The sequence below is a fragment of the Lynx rufus genome, unplaced genomic scaffold (genome assembly GCF_022079265.1).
Source record: "Lynx rufus isolate CCGP_SWC_20201006 ecotype Redwood Valley unplaced genomic scaffold, mLynRuf1.p SCAF_16, whole genome shotgun sequence".
NCBI lineage: Eukaryota > Metazoa > Chordata > Mammalia > Carnivora > Felidae > Lynx > Lynx rufus.
The window spans coordinates 9,835,341-9,856,125 of NW_025814830.1; the positions used below are offsets into that span (position 1 = coordinate 9,835,341).

Consider the following 20,785-nt stretch of genomic DNA (forward strand, 5'->3'; position numbering starts at 1 on the left):
CTTGAGATCAGGACCTGAGCTGAGGTCAGACATTTAACTGCTTAATTGACTGAGCCACCCAGGCTCCTCTCCAGTCTTTTTAGAGGGAGAATTTTGACAGGTTTATAGCCTTGAGTTCTTATGTGCAATTCTGTGCAAAATTGTGGTGTGTGCATGTGTGCACGCACACATGCATGTGAGTGTGTGTGTGTGTGTGTTTACCTGTGCCTGTGGGAAGATAATTCATAAGATTCAATAGATTTGAAAGGGTGAGAATTCTTGCTTCCCACCGCCCCCCCCACCTCCCCCTCTTCCAGGCTTGTTGCTCTGAGGGGTGTCGATGACCTAACCCTTTATTACAGGTTGTTCCTGGCTCATTAGCCCACACAAAGCAGTGTCCCTGCTGAAATGTCTCTTTAAAATGAGGTTCCCTCAAACTGAGGGTTGATGGGGGGTGGGAGGGCAGGGAGGGTGGGTGATGGTTACTGAGGAGGGCACCTTTTGGGATGAGCACTGGGTGTTGTATGGAAACCAATTTGACAATAAATTTCATATATTGGAAAAAATAAAATAAAAGGAGGTTCCCTGGTCCCACTCTTCTGTTCAGAGAGAGTCCACAAGGAGATTGACCAGGTGATTGGCCCACACCGCCTTCCATCCCTTGATGACCGAGCCAAAATGCCATACACTGATGCAGTCATCCATGAGATTCAGAGATTCAGTGACCTCTTCCCTATTGGCGCGCCGCACATGGTCACCAAAGACACTCACTTCAGAGGGTACTTCATGCCCAAGGTGAGGCCAGCTGGGCTCCCACATTTTTCCTGTGTGGGCATCCTGGGTTCTCTTAATCTCTGCACTTGACCTGTTTTTGGTTTTATCACTAGGGCCCTCTTGGTTTTTTGTTTGTCTGTTTGTTTGGTTTTGTTTTGTTTTTAAGGGTGGGCTGAGGAAAGGAATGGCAGTATCTGTTGACCTTGTGACTCTCCCTCAGGGCACTGAAGTACATCCCCTCCTGCACTCTGCTCTCAATGACCCACATTACTTTGAAAAACCAGATGCCTTCAACCCTGACCACTTTCTGGATGCCAATGGGGCACTGAAGAAGAATGACGCTTTTATCCCCTTCTCCATGGGTAAGCCAGGCCTCCACTCCCTTTCCCAGACACCAGAGTGAAAGGCCACTCTCTCTTTGAGACAGTCCAGGAGAGATCTTGGTTCATTGAGCAGCTACTATATGCCAGTTGCTTTACCTTTAACCCACTTCATCTTCCTGCAGCCCTAGACAGGGCTTAAGAAGACCACATCCGAAAGCCTCATCTTGGTAAGCTGGACCTTGGGAAAGTATTTTAACCTCTCTACGCCTTGGTATAGAGGTACACGTTGGTATAAAATAGCTGGTGAGCACTACTCTGAACTCATTGCTCTATTGGGGGCTGAAGATGACGCACTGGGCAAGTCACATAGAGACACAGTCCCTGCCCTGGGAAATTTACAGCCCAGCAGGGGAGATGGGCATTTATCATTTGACCACAAAATAGTACCTAATTAAACTTAATTAATGCTTGCAATGTGCTTAGAACTGCTTGGCACAAAGTCGGTGCTCATGGATGTGATGATGATGATTATCATTAATCATAACTGTGATAAATGCTCTGAAAGGGACTTTGGGAACACAAAGAGGAAATACTGACTACTCTTGGTGGTTCGGTGAAGAAAAGCTTTCCTCGAAGCACTGGCTTCTAAGCTAAGACCTCAGGGGTGAGTATCAATCAGCCACTAGGAAGAGTGTTCCAGGCAGAGGGAACAGCAAGTCAAAGCCTGAAGGTGGAGACAGGATGGCGTATTTGAAAAAGGAGACAAACCCAGGGAGCCTGGAGTGTGGATTCTAAAAGGGGAGAAGGGTGAAGATCTCAGCTGGAGGGCCTTGGAAGCTGGGGGGAGTTTGGGTTTATCTTGCTGGTACTGGGAGCCCGGAGTGGGTCTTGACATGCTCTGACCTGTCTCTTTCCCCGTTCTCCACCATGTGGCCCCGTCTTGAGAAAACCCCAATGGCCAGAATCCTCATCCTTTGGGAGAAAGGAGGACCCCCGAACCAAGGCCCTAGTCTTGAGTTCCATCAGTGACCCCAGTGGCCCAGATCCCCTGGCTCTGCCCAGTGCTATGGCTTCCCTCATTTCATCTTAAGTGAGAGTTGGGAGACTTGTGGGATGGTGGGGTGGGGCCCATGATCCCATGCACTAGTCCTGTTCTAAGGTGAGAGAGAGAGGCAGAGATGTAGAGAGGGAAGGAGAGAGAGAGAGACAAAGAAAGAGTGAGTGAGAAAAATGGAGAGGACAAAGACAGACACAGAGAGAGATAGTGACAGGGGACAAGTGACAGAGACTGAGTGCACAATGAGACAATACAGTGAGGAAGGGAAAACAAGAGAGAATAGGAGACAGAGAGAGAGGGGGAGGGAGAGAGTTTCAGATGGAGTCAGATCCAAATGGACAGAGACAGGGAGCTTAAGATTGAAGAAAGTGGGCAAAAGAGGAAGGAGACAGAGGAGCAATGTCTGATGGGAGGTCAATCAGAGCAAAAGACTGATGCAAGATTGCCATGAGTGGAAAGAACGACAAACCAAGCCAAAAAGATGTTAGAGCCAACGGGATAGTGAAGGGTGTCCCAGTGGACAGTCCCAGGGATTGGGATTGGAAGAGAGGATGGGAGGGAGACAGTAGGAGTCAGGCTGTTCTGGAAAGAACTGGGTCACAGAACCAGTCACAGGAGAACTAGTCTAGAGCCCTGCTCTGAGTATCTCTAAGTCCCTGTTACCTAACTTCTGATGTGCCGAAAAGATACAGACATTTCCCCCAGAGATGTCCACATAGGCATAATGTCTGACACCTTGACCGGTCTAGGAAATATCTGAATGGCCTTGCCATGGTGGCCAGCTTGCAGATCAAGAGCCATTGAGGTGGGGTGCCTGGGTGGCTCAGTCAGTTAGGTGTGGGGCTTTAGCTTAGGTCATGATTCATCCTTTGTGAGTTCGAGCCCTGTGTCAGGCTCTGTGCTCAGAGCCGAGAGCCTGCTTCAGATTCTGTCTCCCTCTCTCTCTGCCTCACCCCTCTGCTCCCACTCTGTGTATTTGAGAGAGCTCTCTCAAAAATAAGTAAACAGGGGTGCCTGGGTGGCTCATTTGGTTGAGCATCTGACTTCGGCTCGGGTCACGATCTCACTGTCCATGAGTTCGAGCCCCGCGTCGGGCTCTGTGCTGACTGCTCAGAGCCCAGAGCCTGTTTCAAATTCTGTGTCTCCCTCTCTCTGACCCTCCCCCGTTCATGCTCTGTCTCTCTCTGTCTCACAAATAAATAAACGTTAAAAAAAATTTTTTTTTTAAAAAATAAGTAAACATTAAAAAAGAAAGAGCCACTGAGGTAAAGGAGGCTTTCGGTGCCTCTTCCTGGGGTTCCTACTCCCTTTGTGTTATTTCTCTTCAAGCCCATGCTTCATAACCTACTGGAGGCTCTCACACCTCTGGGAATCCAAGGAAGCAGACCCGTTCACAATTCTTTTTATTTATTTATTTATTTTAATAGCACGTGAGCATGGGCTCCTGAGCAGGGTAGGGGCCGAGAGAGAGGGAGAGAGAAAATCCAAAGCAGGCTCCGTACTATTCCCGCAGAGATCAAGACCTGGGAGCCCAAATCAAGAGTCAGACACTTAACCAACTGAGCCACCCAGGTGCCCCGCCCCATTCACAATTTTAAGTGTAGTTTGGTTTTTCCCCCAAACTTTTGAAGCCCATGGCTCTCGGACTGAGATAAAATGACAACCCAGATATAGAAAAATACACACAGTGCCAGATACACCCATATGCTCCCAACCGCACACACTGCCTCCATGTGCTCCCTGGCCCCCAATCCTCCTCACACTCTCCCCCCACATACACTCCCCACAGAACTCCCCTCCACACTCCCCTCCATACTCTCCCCACATGTTCCCCATACAACTCCCCTCTACATTCCCTCCACACACTCCTCCCACACAGCCCCACACATACCTCCTATCCCTCCCTTTCCTCATTACCCACTCCCCCCAACACATTGCCCACCCCCACCCCTCCCCACACCCCCACTCCCCCACACTCCCCACACAATTGCCCTCCACACTCCCCACACAACTCCTCTTCACACTACCTCTCATACCCCCACATACACTCCCCATACAACTCCCCTCTGCATTCCCACCACGCGCTCCTCCCACACACCCCCACACACAGCTCCCACCCCTCCCTTTCCTCCTTACACATTCCCCCCAACACACTCCCCACCCCAACCCTCCTCACACCTCTGCCCTCCCCCACTCCCCACACAATTGCCCTCCACATTCCCCACACAACTCTTCACACTGCCCCCCGTACTCCCCCCACACTCTCCCCCCCATATTCCCCTCCCATTCCCCCCTACCCACTCCGGGCCAACACACTCTCTGCCCCCACCCCTCCCCACACCCCTGCCCAGCTCTCACCCCACACACTCCCCACACAACTCCCCTCCATACTCTCCCCACATATTCCCCACACAACTCGCCTCTACATTCCCTCCACACACTCCTCCCACACACACCTCCTGCCCCTCCCTTTCCTCCTTACCCACTCCCCCCAACACACTCTCCACCCCCACCCCTCCCCACACCCTCACCCCCCCACACTCCCCACACTCCCCACACATACTCCCCACACACACCTGTTCCCAGCCCACACCTACCTCCAAACACTCTCCACACATTCCCCTCCACATTCTCCCCACACACGCTCCACACACTCCCCCTGACTCCCCCTACACACACCCCACACCCCTACCACACAAACTGCCCACCACATATACATTCCCTACCAGACACACTCACCCCCCCTACCAGATACACACCCTACCACAAGCATACACTCCCCACCCCCCACACACTCCCACACACACTCCTCACTGCACACACCCAGAAACATACACAAACAATAACTACTCCTATAGTATCCTTAGTACAGGCCAGGTCCTTGTCTGAGAATTTTTACAAATGTTAATTTCTTTACCTTCATAATAGTCCTTTGAAATAAGTACCATCCTCCTCATATTAGAGATGAAGGACATTAAAAATGTTGTCAGAAATGTGCACACACCTGCACATGTGGAGGCAGACACACACACACACACACACACACACACACACACATCTAACCTGAAGTGGGTGTTTATTCTCCAAGTGGCCACTGAAGCCTCTGGAAATCTCACAGAAGCTACAAACTCTCCTGGAAAAACGTGCAAGGCACCTCCACCCAAACGTTAGCCCCTGGTTTCAGAGGGCTTGGGACCCCCCTAAAACACCACCCTGGATTGCAGGTTGAAGGCCAGTCCCATACAAATCTGTTGTTGATGGACACAGAAGTCTGGGCTTTGGGATGTGACCGGGCAAGGGATGTGCATCGGCTCTGTGCCCACACTGGTGACCTTCTGTGTTCACAGGGAAGCGCATTTGTCTTGGTGAAGGCATCGCCCACATGGAATTATTCCTCTTCTTCACCACCATCCTCCAGAACTTCTCTGTGGCCAGCCCTGTGGCCCCCGAGGACATCGACCTCACACCCCAGGAGAGTGGCATAGGAAGAGTGCCCCCAGTATACCAGATCAGCTTTCGGTCCCACAGAGGGGACTGAGAGAAGGGCCTCAAAGGATCCCAGGATCAGGAAGTATTCCCACCTCTGCAGAAGCCAGTTCCTTGACTGGCCCTGGGTCTTCCTGCTGCTGAGAGACCCACCACAAGCCAGTGTCTCCCCCCTCCTTGGTTGCTGCCTCTGTGGGAGAGTCCTTTCTGCAGCCTCATCTCAGACCATCACTCTGCAGCTCTTGCATAGACTCATGGAAGTGTTTTCCTTTCCTTTGTTAACAGAGTTCCCAGTGTGGTGTATATATAGAAGCTGGGGGCTAAGACGGGAGACTTGACTCAGATGCTCTTTGCATTTGTGCCTCCCAGGCCACGGCTTCCCCCAGGGGCTTCTCCCTTCCTCAGAACAACCACAGTCTCCATTTAGCAACTGTTTGCGCTCCATGATCTGTACATACGTGACCTCCCTGGAATCCTCTAGCAGTCACTCCCCATTCCCCCTTCCCGTCAGCTCCTGGCAACCACCAATCTGCTTTTGGTCTTTATGTATTTGCCTATTCCGTGTGTTTCATGCAAATGGAATCATACAATACGTGCTCTTTTGTGTCCGGCTTCTTTCACTTGGCATAATATTTTGGGGTTCATCCACATTGTAGACCATTGCTTGTACACTGCCATCCCCATTCTTGCTGAATTTCCCTACTTCCGTCCCTCTATGCAAGGGCCTCCTCGGCCCCTTCAGCTGCACGATTCTCCCCTGGTGCCTTGGATTCCCTGGTATTCCCCTTCAAATCCCCTGAGACTGAAACAAACATCCAAAACCTGACATCCCCTGGGAAGATGGTGATCCATGCCATCTTACGTGAGACCCACTTATTGTCAGGTCACTAGGGATCCTTCTAGAAGATGAGAACTTCTTCACCTCAAAACCAGGCCCAAGAAGGCAAATATTTGCTAAGGAATGAATGAATGAATGAATGGTTAAATCAAGCAGCCTCAAACCCACCCAACATGGAGCTAGGCTTCCCCCATCAGACCTTATCTTTTTCTTCATTTCTCATTCTCTTCTGAGGCCCGTAGCAAATCCTTCTTTCCAGCCATCTCAGGATGCCTCAGTTCGGTCTTCTAGCGATTTCCAATCCCTCATGATGCAATGCCACCCTCTAAGAAAATCAGCCAAGAGCCACCCTTGCAGTAGACCATCCTACACCAGGCTCTGCCAGCTGGCACCACCGCCCTTCCCTCAAGAAGGTACCCCAGGTTCAAGGGCATTGCCTGCTAAGATACGTCCGGCCAGCCAGGGCCAATGGGAAGTCAGTTTGGGGATCCAACAGAGAGGCTAAACTTCCTGGCCTCTGCAGCACCTGCCATCTTTGGGTTCCCTGATGCCACTGGGGAGTTACCAAGAGCTGTGCTAAAGTAGATTTTTGGCACATCCACCCCGACAATCACAGAAAAGAGAAGGTGACACACAACAGAGCAGCCTACCTTTTAAGAGGGATAGCAGGATGGAAGGAAGACATAGGTGGGACCATGGCAGTCACAGCCCCTTGCTGCTCTGGGGTCACCTGGCTTCTTGGCGTCAACTCCCTCCTGGACTGTGGCCTCTGCCCTTCCTGGGGAACTTTTTGCGAATAAACCCCAAGGGCTTTCTCAAGTCCTTCCAGGCGGTGAGATGGGATGGGGAAAGCGGGTGGAATGCAGGAGGTCAGTGAACAGGAGACAGCTCACAGGCAGGAAGGCACTTGAGGGTCAAACTGTGGGGGGACTTTGCAGGCCAGCTTGGGGACTGACTTCTCCCAGCTGGGATCTGGCCCATGAGAGAAGCTTCTGGAATTCTTATAAGAAGAAATGCAGGGAAGGTAAACTGGAGAGAGCAAATTCTGATAGACATGAGGTTTTGAGCTCTGGTTCTGCTGGGGTGGGAAGGGAGAGGTACTAGAGCTTATGTGTGAGGATTCTCTGTAATTTTTAAAATTCAAACCTGGGAGAGTTCTTGTAAAAGCTGAAAGAGGAGGGCATTTGGGGCAAGGGCACATGACATTTGGGGCAAGGGCTTGGAGGAGGCCACAGCGTTCAAGTGTCCATGCTTCCCTGATAAGGATGCAGTGGGGAGGGAGTAGTGGTGGTTAGGTTAGGCTGGCACATGCGATCCACGTGTGAGGGTGGAGACTCTTTCCTCACTCTTCTCTGGAGTGAGAGAGTGAGATCTGCACCCTGCCCCCACAGCTGCGGGTGAAGTACTGGATGCCCTCACCATCTACCTGGGCCAGTCATCAACCTGTGTGGGTACAAGGCAGTGAGGGAGGCCCTGGTGGGTCAGGCTGAGGCTTTCCCTGGCTGAGGGCACAATCGCCATCATTGATCCCATCCTCAGGGGAAGAGGTGAGTGGGGCATAGGGGTGGGTTTGGGGAAAAGAGGAGGAGACATCCCATGTGTCCTCCCAATCTCCCATCCATGACCCACCAATCAGGTATGATCTTCACTAATGGAAAGTCTTAGAAGGCCCTTCAACAAATCTCTCAGGTCACCATGAGAGACTTTGGGATGGGGAAGCGGAGCATTGAGAAACGAATCCAGGATGAGGCTCAGTGTCTGGTGGAGGAACTGAGGAAATCCCAGGGTGAGCCTTGGGGACTGCTCAGGAGTTGGAGGGGCAGGCAGAGGGTGGACAGAGAGATGCAGAGACAAGTTCAGGGAAAGGGAGAAGGAGACAGAAAAAGAGAAAAATAATGAGGAAAACAGGGAAGGAGACAGAGAGGTGGAGAAAGCAGACAGAGAAAGCAAGACAGAGGAAAAACCCAGGATACCGACAAAGATCAATCCAGAGTAGAAACTATAAGGAAAAGACTTAGAAAGAAAAAGGTAAGGAGAGAAATAGAGTCAGGGGAAACAAAGACTGACAGTGAGGCCAAGGACAGGGCCACAAAGACAGACGGGACACAGAAAGAGAGAGAACAGAGTAGAAGGGGCTGATTCTCAAACAAAGACTCAAACACAAGACCAGACAAAGACACAGGTGCACCAAGAAGGTCACACCAAGACAGAGCCCAAGAAAACCATGAGACACAAAGTGCAAAATGCCCAGAAAGAGGTGTGATAAGAGACATAGTGAAAGCCAGGCTGGCCAAGAGAAAGAGAAAGAAACCAACCAAGCTAAGAAGGCACCAGCCAGGTCAGAGCCTTCCAGAAGGACAATGCAGTCCTCCACCCACCGCCCACCCCCATCACCCTGTGACCTATCTGGATCCCACTTTCCTCTTTCACTCCACCATGGCCAACATCATCTGTACCATCATCTTTGGCCAGTACTTTAAGTACCAGGACCCCAGAATCTTAAGGCTGCTACATTGAATGAATGATCTCTCCACTTTTGCCAGCTTTTTCGACAACCAGGTGAGGCCAAAGTTTCCATGGTGGGCCAGGAATTGGGGTGGGTGGAACTTGGGAAGGGATCAGATGTTTTTTCTCTTAACACTGAGGCAAGAAGGCATCGAGATCGGTTTTCTGTGCACACACTTACCCTCTACACCCTTCTAAGTGAGGCAATGAGTCCAACTGGAGGTAGGAATCAGGCCTCAGGAGAGGGTGGCCTGTGAGAGAAATCCCAGCAGAGGTAACAACGCACTTGTTCACGTGCCACTGAGAGTATTTGTGTGAGTGCTCAACTGGGAGGCACATTCCCGAAGGCTACGGGATGAATTAAGCCTGTCAGATATTGCTGTGCTGTGCAGGTACAGCCTCAACCCTTGTAGCGCTAGCCTAGAGAGAACAGATTCTGGGAACTCCTTGCTTCTTCCCTGGAGATGTTTGAACTCCTTTCCGGCATCCTGAAACACTTTCCTGGTACCCACACTCGAGTGTACAACAAAATCCAAGAAATGGAAGATTTTGTCCCTGAGAACATCAAGAGGCTGGACCCCAGGGCCCCGCAGGACTTCATTAATTCCTTCCTGGTCCACATGGACAAGGCAAGGGCGAGCTGGATGGGGGGCAGGTGGGAAAGAGAGTGATGGGCACATTACTGACATTGAGCTAATATGTTTGGATATGATGTATGCATTGTTTAAATGCTGAACTACTTCCCTATGTGTTGGTAAGAAAGCCACTAGTCCATCCCCCTTCGCACCCCCTATTCCCTCCTCAGCTTCCCTAGGCTCTCCTGGAATTCCTGTTATGAGATAGCAACTGCCCCTGCAGGGGGTCTTCAAGACCCTTCTCCACCTTCTCCCATTCTGATTGGTCGGAAGCCCCTGTCTGTTCTGATTGGTCGGAGGTTCATGTCTGTTCTGATTGGCCAGACCCCCCTGTCTGTTCTAATTGGTTGGAGGCCCGTGTCTGCTCCATTGCCCAGACACTCATGTCTATTCTGATTGGTCAGGGGTCCATGTTTTTTCTGATTGGTCGGAAGCCCCTGTCTATTCTGATTGGTCGGAGGTCCATGTCTGTTCTGATTGGTCAGGGGTCCGTGTCTATTCTGATTGGTTTGGCAAGTGTCATACTGGTTGTTAAACATCTTCAATATCAGTCCTGGATGGGCAGCTGCAAGGAAAGCAAAGACACCCAAAGACAGAAAAGATGAAAACCAAAAAATATCAATCCCTAACATATATTGAGTACTTACATACCTAGTATCAAAATAACCCCAGATGATGAACTACACGATAGAGAGGTTAAGTTCCTTATCCAAAGACACCCAACCAGGGAATGGTAGGGCTTGAGTGTGAACCTAGGCAGTTTGGTTCCAGAGCCCACACTTTTTGCTACATTGCTGACCTTGGATAGAGAGAAAAGGAAATAAGAAAAAAAGAAAAACTGGCACAGAGTAACAGGGGAGTGGGCGAGAAGAAAAGAAGACCCAGAAGCTGGGTATCTTTGCAAGGGGAGATGTTAAGTAAAGTAATGTCCTTTGCTATTCCCCAGGAGTTCCTGAATCCTGAGAGTGAGTTCCACTGTAAGAATCTCGTCTACACAGCAGTCTTACTGTTGTTTGCTGGCACAGAGAGCTCCAGCACCACTCTCTAGTTTGAGATTCTACTCCTTAAGAACCCCGATATTTTAGGTGAGCTGGGCTTAGGGTGGTTGAGGGCCAGAAAGGATGGAGGGTCTTGCAGCCATGCTGGAAGGTGGTCACGTGATGGGTAAAGACATACAACTTCTAGCCTGGTCAGTCCAAAAAATAAAAGATTCACCCCTGTGAAGATTGGTAACTTATGATAAAGCTTTGTTGCTAACAAGGCACTTTGAAGTTGACAGAATAATTTAGTTTACAAAATATTTTTCATTCAATTAAGCAAACCATGGTTTGAAAGGTACTTTCGTGCTTATGAAGTACATAAGGTGGTTGTAAAATGCTTTATGGTTAATGAAGCTTGCCCCAGTCACAAAGAGTACTATTGACAAAGCATTTGCAGTCTAAAACAGCACATGGCTCTTTTTTTTTAAACTTCTTAAAAAAAATTTTTTTTTGTTTGTTATTTTTGAGAGAGACAGAGAGAGACAGAGGGCAAGCAGGGAAGGGGCAGAGAGAGAGGGAGGCACAGAATTGGAAGCAGGCTCCAGGCTCTGAGCTCTCAGGACAGAGCCCGAAGCGGGGCTTGAACCCACAGACTGAGAGATCGTGACCTGAGCTGTAGTCGGCTGCCCAATCGACTGAACCACCCAGGTGCCCCCTTAAAGCACATGGCTCTTGACACAAGCTTTGAGATTGACACTTTGAACTTGACAAAGAACTTGACTCTTTGGAGCAGCTTGCTGATTTACTAATTAAAAAGCCCCTCAATTGTTTCTCATGTTGGTGGTCTGCAGATCAGACTTGGAGAAATTCTCATCTAATCAAATTCCCCTATTTCACAGGTAATCAATTTCAAGGTCAGAATGGGGAAGTGGCTTATCTAAAAATCACATAGCAAATCACTGGGACAAAAGGATATGACACCAGTTTCAGCCATAATCCATCTTTAGTTAAAAAAAAAAAAAGTGGCCAAAGCTTGAATGAATTTCCACCCACCCATCATTACCCAAGTGATCCCCACTCATAACTAGAGTGGAAACATCGGACAAGACTTCCCTATAACAAGGCCATTGACTTTCTTTCTCCATGCTTTCATTGAGAAGGAACAATAACATAACACCTTAAGAAAAGTTCACAAGACCCTCCCCCCACAGTCTGTAGGTCATGTTTTGGGTGACTTGGTTGAACCCACTATTACGGTCATTCATTGATGTTACCCACCCTGCCACTCTCATCATTTTTAGAGAAAGTCCGGTGGAGATTGACAGAGTGATTGGCTCACACCGTCTTCTAGCCCTGGAAGATTTGGCAAAAATACCTTATACAGACACTGTCATCTGCAAAATTCAGAGATTCAGTGACATCATGCCCCTTGGCATCCTCCGCTCTGTCATCAAGGACACTCACTTCTGGAGATACCATCTGAGACAGGCAGGATCACAGAATCCTGATGCGGTCTTATGATTCATGTCTCTGGTTGTTGGACTATAACGAGAATTTTTATTTCCAGATTTCTGTGGGAAGAAGGGAGATTTTAGAAATGTAGAAATGTCCTCTCTCTTCTGTGCTTTTTTTTTTTTTTTTTTACTGTATTAGATGTCAGGAAGACTGAAAAAATACCTCTTGAAATATGTTGTACAATAGAGCTGTCTTTTTTTACAAGCTATTTTGTCATCTCTCCTACTTTCCTTCTTCATGAGAAGACATTCAAAATTTGATGTTTCTCTTTCCACGGTTTCTTTAAGTTTATATGAATACATACTGCATATATACACACACAAAGACCGGTTCATATTGTATCTATCACTTTGCGGCTTGTGTGTCCAGTGTGCCTGTCTCCTTTCCACCTGTATTTATGTCTATCTCATTGCAACGTGTCACTTGTCTTGTGTGTGCATGTGTGTGTGTGTGTCTTTCTTTTTATAATATAACAACAGTATGCTGTTGATATATTGTCAGGTCAATAGGTATGGTTCTAATTAATTTTCTCTGTGGTCGCACATGTTCCCAAGCATAGATATACCTAGGGTTAGTATTCATATTATCTAATCACCTAATGGCACTAACCCATGAGAACACAGGCATACCTCATTTTATTGCATGTCGCTCTTTTGCGATTTGCAGGAACCGCGTTTTTATAGATTGAAAGTTGCGGCACCTCTGCATCGAGCAAGTCTCTCGGTGCCATTTTCCCACCAGCATTTGCTTACTTTGTGTCTGTGTGTCATAGTTTGGTAATTCTTGCAATATGTCAAACTTTGTCATTATTATCATATTTGTTATGGTGATCTGTAATGAGTGGCTTTCTGAGATGGAATCTACTCCTGGCGGGCATGCTGGGAAGACTGTTGATATGACAACAAAAGACTTAGAATATCACATAAACTTACATGATAAAGCGGTGGCAGGGTTTGAGAGGACTGATTCCAATTGTGAAAGAAGTTCTACTGTGGGTAAAACGCTATCAAGCAGCATCGCATGCTATAGAGAAATCATTTGTGAAAGGAAGAGTCAATCTATGAAGCAAATTTCATTGTTGTCTTATTTTAGGAAGTTGCCACAACCAGGGGTGCCTGGATGGCTCAGTTGGTAGAGCATGTGACTCTTGATCTCAGCATTGTGAGTTCAAGTCCTGCGCTGGGCATGGAGCTTACTTCAGGAAAGAAGGAAGGAAGGAAGGAAGGAAGGAAGGAAGGAAGGAAGGAAGACAGAGTGGGAGGGAGGAGAGAAGAAAGAAAGAAAGAAAGAAAGAAAGAAAGAAAGAAAGAAATTGCCATAGCCCCCCCAACCTTCAGCAACCACCACCCTGATCCATCAGCAGCCATCAACATTGGGCAAGACCCTTCATCAGCAAGATTAGGACTTGCTGAAATCCCCAAAAATGGTTGGCATTTCTTAGCAAAGTATTTTTAAATTAACTAATTTTAACTATTAAACTTTGTTTCAGACATAATGCTATTGCACACCTAATAGACTATAGCATAGTGTAAACATAACTTCTATATACACTGGGAAACAAAAAAAATCATTTGACTCACTTTATCAGGCTACCCATTTCATTGCAGTGGCCTGGAATAACACCTGCAATATTTCCAAGGTATGTCTGTAGATCCTGCCTCTTGTATTTGAGTTGGGTCTTTGGAGGCTTCCGGTGATCCAGATGTGAATCTTTTAGTTGATGCGTTATAGAGAAGTCCAAAGAGATTTGGGGAAGAGGGTAGTCTGTGAGGATAGCTAGAGGGATCGGGACACAACTATTAACCAAATAGGGCAACGTTATTTCGATAGATCAACCACTAACTGTAGAGCCATGAGTGGATGAGGCTTATTATCAACTGCGGATGTACCATAAGTGAGTCAGCCACTCCTTGTTGATACCCACTTGGGTCCTCTTGACTTTGACACCCTCTTAGGGCACAACCCTGTATCCCATCTTGAACTCTGTCCTCCATCATCCATTCCACTTTGAGAAGCCAGAAGCCTTCCACCCTGGCCACCTCCTGGATGCGGAGGACAACTTCAAGAAGCAAGAAGCCTTTGTTCCATTCTCCCTAGGTAAGTTGGGCCCATCCCCACCTGCTCTCCACCTCTCCCTTGTGTGACTTTCTACCTTTGTCCAGCTCCAAACACCGGGTGAACATTTTTGAAAATGATGAGGATTCTGAAGGAAAGAGAAAGCAAGAAATATCCAAGGACAGAGACAGTGTGAGAGGGAAGGAAAAGGAGGGAGCACAATGGGGAAGATAGAGACTAAACTAATGATGGAGATTAGGTGAAAGACAAACACACACACATGCTCACACATGTACAGACAAAGAGCAGACACATGAATGATCCATTATTGAGGACCTGTTATGTGCCAAGAACTGAGAAAGGCATTTGAGCTTTTCTTTCAAAATAAAAATAACTTTATTGTTTTTTCTAATTTGTATCCAACAAGGAAGCAATAAAATTGAAAGTGAAAATCATCTGTAATTCACTACCAAAATCAGGCTTAAAAAAAGTCTAAGTGGTTTTATTAACCGATTTATGAGTTGGGAAGAGGAGCTCTAAAAAACCGGATGTGTTAATATTACAGAGGATGTCCTTCCAAATTTTTTATGAAATACATGCACACACACAAAGGTAGGTGATGGATGGATGGATGGATAGATAGATATATAGATGATAGATAGATAGATAGATAGATAGATAGATAATCCAATTTTTTTATGAAATACATGCACACACACAATGGTAGGTGATGGATGGATGGATGGAGAGATAGATAGATAGATAGATAAATAGATAGATAAAAGAAAGGTAAGATGAAAAAGAGAACAGTAGGGAAGGGAAAAGAGGAAAATTAGTTGATTTACTTCTTATGAGCCAGTTAAAATCCAAGCCCCAGACTAGAATGAGGCCCAGGAAGGACTTAGGGCATAAAAATATAAGGGATATTAACTCTTGTGGTTGTACAAGTGCTTTGATTCACTTATCAAACAGCTCAACTTTTAGCCACTGACTTGGAATTGATCATATGCTAAAATTTTAAATCTCCTTATGTCTATTCTGCACTTATTTATACAGACCCATATTGACACTGATTCACTGATCTGTCTTTTCTAGCGCTACAATACTAGTTGAATTATTATACCCATATAATATATTCTAATATTTTACAAGGGCTAGTCCCCCTCCATTCCTCTTCTTTCTCAGATAGTTATATGGTTCCTGTAACACATTTTGTTCTTCCAAGCTTAATTTTTTTTTTAAATTTTAACGGTTATTTATTTTTGAGAGAGAGAGACACACAGTGCAAGTTGGGAAGGGGCAGAGAGAGAGGGAGACACAAAATCCAAAGCAGGCTCCAGGCTCTGAGCTGTCAGCACAGAGCCTGATGTGGGGCTCGAACCCACAAATTGCGAGATCATGACCTGAGCTGAAGTTGGACTCTTAACCAACTGAGCCATCCAGGCACCCCATTGTTCTTCCAAGTATACTTTTAAATGATTTTGTCAAGGTCTCAAAAAATCCCACTAGGGTTTTACCAGGATGAATTTAAATTTGCAGATTAATTTAGATAGCTTTGACAACTTTAAAATTTGAGATATCCCCAACAAAAAGGTAATGTGTCCATTGAAGCCACGGTCATACCACTTGCTGGCAAGTGGGACTTTCGTTTTCTTAATTAGGTTTTACATATTTCTTGCTAAGTTTTTTTCTAAGAAACACAGGAGGAGATTGGGGCTATAGTTCAAAGTGCCTCTTTGTCTCACCGAGCTCAGGATGACATAGACATAACTCAGGGTGGGGAGCTTACCCAGAAGACATTTATTTTCCCACAGTTGTGGAGGTTGAAAGTCTAAGATCAGGGTGTCACTATGGGTGGGTTCTCATGAAGCCTCTTCTCCTGGCTTGCAGACAGCTGCCTCCTTGCTATGTCCTCACAAGGCAGAGAGAGAGAGAGAGAGTTCTGGGCTCTGGTGTCTCTACCTCTCTTTACACGGACACTAATCCTATCATACAGGCCCCACCCCTGTGACCTCATTGAAGAAGAAAGCCTCTTCTCCAAATACCATCACGCTGGGAGGTAAGGCTTCAACATATGAATTTCGGGGTGCGGCGGGGGGGGGGGGACACAATTCAGGCCGTAGCACTCTTTTAACATAGTATTTAAAATTTTTAAATGTTTATTTATTTTTGAGAGAGAGAGAGAGACAGAGCATGAATGGGGGAGAGGCAGAGAGAGAGGAAGACAGAATCTGAAGTAGCTCCAGGCTCTGAGCCATCAGCACAGAGCCTGATGTGGGGCTCAAACCACCAACTGTGAGATCATGACCTGAGCTGAAATGGTATGTTTAATTGACTGAGCCACTCAGGTGCCCCTTAACATAGTATTTTAAATTGTTTTAATTAGTATATCAGAAGTTCAGTGGGCTTTTTGGGGGTAGGATATTTTTGTCAAAACTGGGCAATTTCCTTATATTACTTTTATCTATAATAGTTTTTTTTATTTATTCTTTTGGTGTTAACATCTGAAAATAATGATATTTTGACTTAATTTTTTCTTATGTTAAATCATAACATAAGATTTTCCCTAATGTCGTGGGCTAGCACTTACAGAATCATGTTAAATAATAGTAGTGATAGTGAGAAATCTTGACTGTTCTGAACCTTAAGAAGGAATATTTTCTCAGGGAACCTGGGTGGTTCAGTCGGTTAAGCATCTGACTCTTGATCTCAGCTCAGGTTCTGATCTCACAGTTTGTATGTTCAAGCCCCGGGTCAGGTTCTGTGCTGGCAGCACAGAGCCTGCTTGGGACTCTCTCTGTCTGCCCCTCCCCTGCTCATGTGCACACTCTCTCTCATAAATAAATATATGAGCTTAAAAAAAAAGAGAATATTTTCTTTTTCTCTGTTAAGCTTAATGCTGTCTATGACCCTTTCCATATATTTTATGGTTATTCTATTATATATTCTTCTCAATTTTATTATTTTATTTTTTTAATATGAAATTTATTGTCAAATTGGTTTCCATACAACACCCAGTGCTCATTCCAACAGGTGCCCTCCCCTATGACCCAGCAATAGCACTCCTAGGAATTTACCCAAGGGATACAGGAGTGCTGATGCATAGGGCACTTGTACCCCAATGTTTATAGCAGCACTTTCAACAATAGCCAAATTATTTTTCTCAACTTTAAATCAAATTAAGGAAAGACATTTGCCCCCCTCTATTTTACATCAGATTCTTCATTTTTAAACATTTTGATCAGGATTTGATTTGGGTATTCTTTTGTTTTTTAATATTTTGAGAGAGAGCGCAAGTGGGTAAGGGGCAGAGAGAGATGGAGAGAGAGAATCCAAAGTAGGCTCTGCACCATCAGCACGGAGCCCAATGCAGGACTTGAACTTACAAACCATGAGATCATGACCTGAGTGGAAATCAAGAGTCGGATGCTTAATTGACTGAGCCACCCAGGTGCCCTTGGTTTGAGTATTCTTAAATATCTTTTCGGCTCCTGTCATGAGGGTCAAATTGTTTTTCTCCTTTGATCTGTCTAAAAAATAGTAGGTGTCTTAGTGTTGAATCATGCTGTCCCCTAGAGCTGGAATAAGAGAGGCCCAGGAGGGCAGGGGACTTGACCGAGGCCCCGCAGAAAGTTGTGGCCTATGTTAGGGCGTGTGAGGCTGTGATGAACAACCTGAACATCTTGGCTTAAGGCCAACAAGTTAATTTCATGCTCACACAACGTTTATCCCCTCATCAAGTGATGGGCACATGGATTGTTTTCTCCTTTTGGCTCATGTGAACGGTGCCACTGTGGACACTGGATACAGGGTGGCCCTGCATTTGTTTTACTCTTCATCGGGAATGGAAAGCAGATGTTTTTCATTCTCTGCCTTTGGGTGTCTGTGAAGACCCAGGCAGTACTGAAGATTGAATGAGGCCATACTGACAGAGGAGCTTGGCACCAAATGAGTGTTATTGAAGTGACTGCCATGTAAATAAATCCTCACCTTCGAGTTGAAGCTCCAGGAGGCAAAGTCACTGGCCTGAAGGCAGAGCTGGACACATAGGAGCCTGACGACTCCCAAGGGTGCCATGGAGAGAGATGGCCTGTAGGTAGCTAGTTCCTATGTTTGAGACAATAGATGTGGGGGTAGGGGGGTGCCAGTCAGGAAAAGTAACCCCCCTTTCCCATTCCATCCTCTCTGCCTCAACCCCAGGAAGTTGCTTGGTCCCAGTGCTCAGGACAAGGGAGGCTGGGGGTCTGAGGTGGGTGAGAGACTTATTACATCTCAGATTACGGCCCTTAGTCTGAGCTACAACTTCACAGCTGAGGGATAGGTCGCGGTTGAGGTCACACATGGAGCTAACCCATGTTCCTTCCCTTTCTTATTGGGGCGCCAGACAGCAAGACTCGGGCTCAACCAGAGCAGGTGGCCAGAAGGAAAGCTGGGGAAGCTATACTCTAACGTTAGGAGGAAAACAGGGCATTGATCTTTCCTCCAAGGGCTCTGGCCCATGGCTGTGCTGTGTGGGATTGAGGTTTCTTGGGAGGGGCTGGGGGAACAGTCCAGGGATTCTCCAGCAGGGGCAAGATCGGGGCTCCTGGCACCAGTCTTACGGGGAATCAGAGAATGGAGGGTGGAGCACAGAGAGAGCCAGGTGGGAAACTCTTGCCTTTTAGGACTTTGCTTTGGAAGTCTGGCAGTGTCACTTCCCCTGCATTCTACTGGCCAGTGCAGCTACGAATTCCACCCAGGTTCAAGAGGAAGGGAAGGAGAGGACATTGGATAGCCAACAAATCACACACATAACAAAGCAGGTTACCATCAACAAACATGCAGATATTTACAAATTACTTTGTTATCTAGTGTGCTCAGTACTTTATGATGTGGAAATGTTGGGGTTTGGAGCAAACAGTCAAGAAAGAATTCCTGGGGCACCTGGGTGGCTCAGTCAGTTAAGTGTCTGACTTCGGCTCAGGTCATAATCTCACGGTCCGTGAGTTCGAGCCCCGCGTTGGGCTCTGTGCTGACCGCTCGGAGCCTGGAGCCTGTTTCAGATTCTGTGTCTCCCTCTCTCTCTGACCCTCCCCCGTTCATGCTCTGTCTCTCTCTGTCTCAAAAATAAATAAACATTTAAAAAAATAAAAAAAAAGAAAGAATTCCTGAGACATCTTTGGTGCAAAAGGTGGTTTTATTAAAGCACGGGACAGGATCTATGGGCAAAAAGAGCTGCACTGGGGTTTGTGAGGGCAATTATGTGCCTTCAAGTTGGGAGAGGGTTAGGGACATCACAAGCCTCGAAGGTATTTGTAAAACAAGGTTTCCAGGACTCTGAGGGGGCTAGCTATAGTTAGGAAAAGGTCATTTATGAATGTTTAGTAAAATCTCAGTCACGAGACCCTTCAGATGTGTATCAGTGGGCCATATGCTTGGAGAATGATTGTTAGAGAAGGTAGAGATAAAGGATGTTTTCAAAGGTATTTCTATTATGTTTAAAGTAGACACAGGACCCTGAGGCAGGGGTCTGGATAATGTTAAGCTAAGATTGCCGCTTACCCTTAGCAAAGGGTCAACATCCAGGCAGCTGAGATCCCAGATGAAGGTCACTGCCTGTCTCAAGGACTTGTCAATTGGCTGTAAATTGTAAGGATACTTAATTTTTTTTCTTTTGCCTTTGTTTCCCACCTCACTTTACACTGTGTAAGAGACTGCCTCTTGTCAATAATTTATTATGAAGCATATAGCAATGTATTTATCTCTCCAAATTATTAAGTGTTTTGCAGTATAAGAGCACTTTGTAATTAATTACCAAACAATTTGACGTGGACAGATCATTTTGCGTTTAAAAATATTCTTTGCTTTCAGCAAAACTGTTTGAGATTTGCGGAGTATTCTGTAGTATACAGAATGCCTTGTTGTTTACAGGGCATTTTGTAGTGAAATAGTTTGACGTTTACAAAGCACTTTAACATTTACAAAGATTCCAAATGGCCCAAGTGATAAGAGTATTTGTAAACACTGTATGTGGTTTGCACAGCATTTTGTAACATAAAAAAATGTTTCTCTTTACAAAAGACCTCAACAGAATGGCAGGGTGCATCGTTATGAAGTGATTTTCCATTTTACAGAGTTCATATTTATTAATTCCTTTGTAACATTCACAAAAAAGCTGCCATTCACAAAGGGCTTTCCTTCTACCTATAGAACAGGTCAAAATAGAACAGCACTTGATGAAGGCTTAAATGTTTCCAAAGCACTTGGGGAGTAGTTTATAAGCCTTCCAGCTTTCATCTGATAAATGTTCATTTGGTGCCTACCTGGAGCAGACAGTGTGCTAAGGTGAAGGTTAAGCAACAAACCAGGGAGACGTCCTTGCCCTAGTAGAACTGCCATCAAGTGGGGGAGAAAATAAAAAAACAAAATGATGGCAGACAGTGATAAGCGCTATGAAGAGAGAGCAGAATTGACAAACTTAGGAAATAAATAGGAAGAGGCAGGGAACTTAGTTAGAGCAAAGGTTTTCAGTCACAGAGCACTGCAAAATACTTCCTCCAACAAACTGGGTGTCTACAAAGTGCTTTCCTGTTTACAACGCACTTTTGAAGTCATCGTAACACTTGACTTTTTTTTTTTTTTTCAACGTTTATTTATTT

General features: G+C 46.3%; 2 protein-coding genes and 1 pseudogene across 2 annotated transcripts in view; all 3 read left to right on the forward strand.

The window, feature by feature from the left end:
* The window catches only part of LOC124511733 (cytochrome P450 2B11-like), a 48,771-nt gene extending 42,345 nt beyond the window's left edge, over positions 1-6,426 (forward strand). Inside the window, exons 8-10 of the mRNA XM_047079101.1 lie at positions 587-774; positions 974-1,115; positions 5,481-6,426. Of these exons, the coding sequence (XP_046935057.1) occupies positions 587-774; positions 974-1,115; positions 5,481-5,671 (521 nt within the window). The 3' untranslated portion in view covers positions 5,672-6,426. The remainder of the gene's footprint in view (positions 1-586; positions 775-973; positions 1,116-5,480) is intronic.
* A 701-nt stretch (positions 6,427-7,127) lies between these two features.
* On the forward strand, positions 7,128-8,974 carry LOC124511734 (cytochrome P450 2B4-like; annotated as a pseudogene).
* A 452-nt stretch (positions 8,975-9,426) lies between these two features.
* Positions 9,427-14,271, forward strand: LOC124511735 (cytochrome P450 2B11-like). The gene is given in 5 exon segments (XM_047079102.1): positions 9,427-9,591; positions 10,544-10,682; positions 11,881-12,065; positions 14,048-14,189; positions 14,255-14,271. Coding segments are annotated over 5 exon segments (648 nt in total).
* Positions 14,272-20,785: the final 6,514 nt, after the last annotated feature.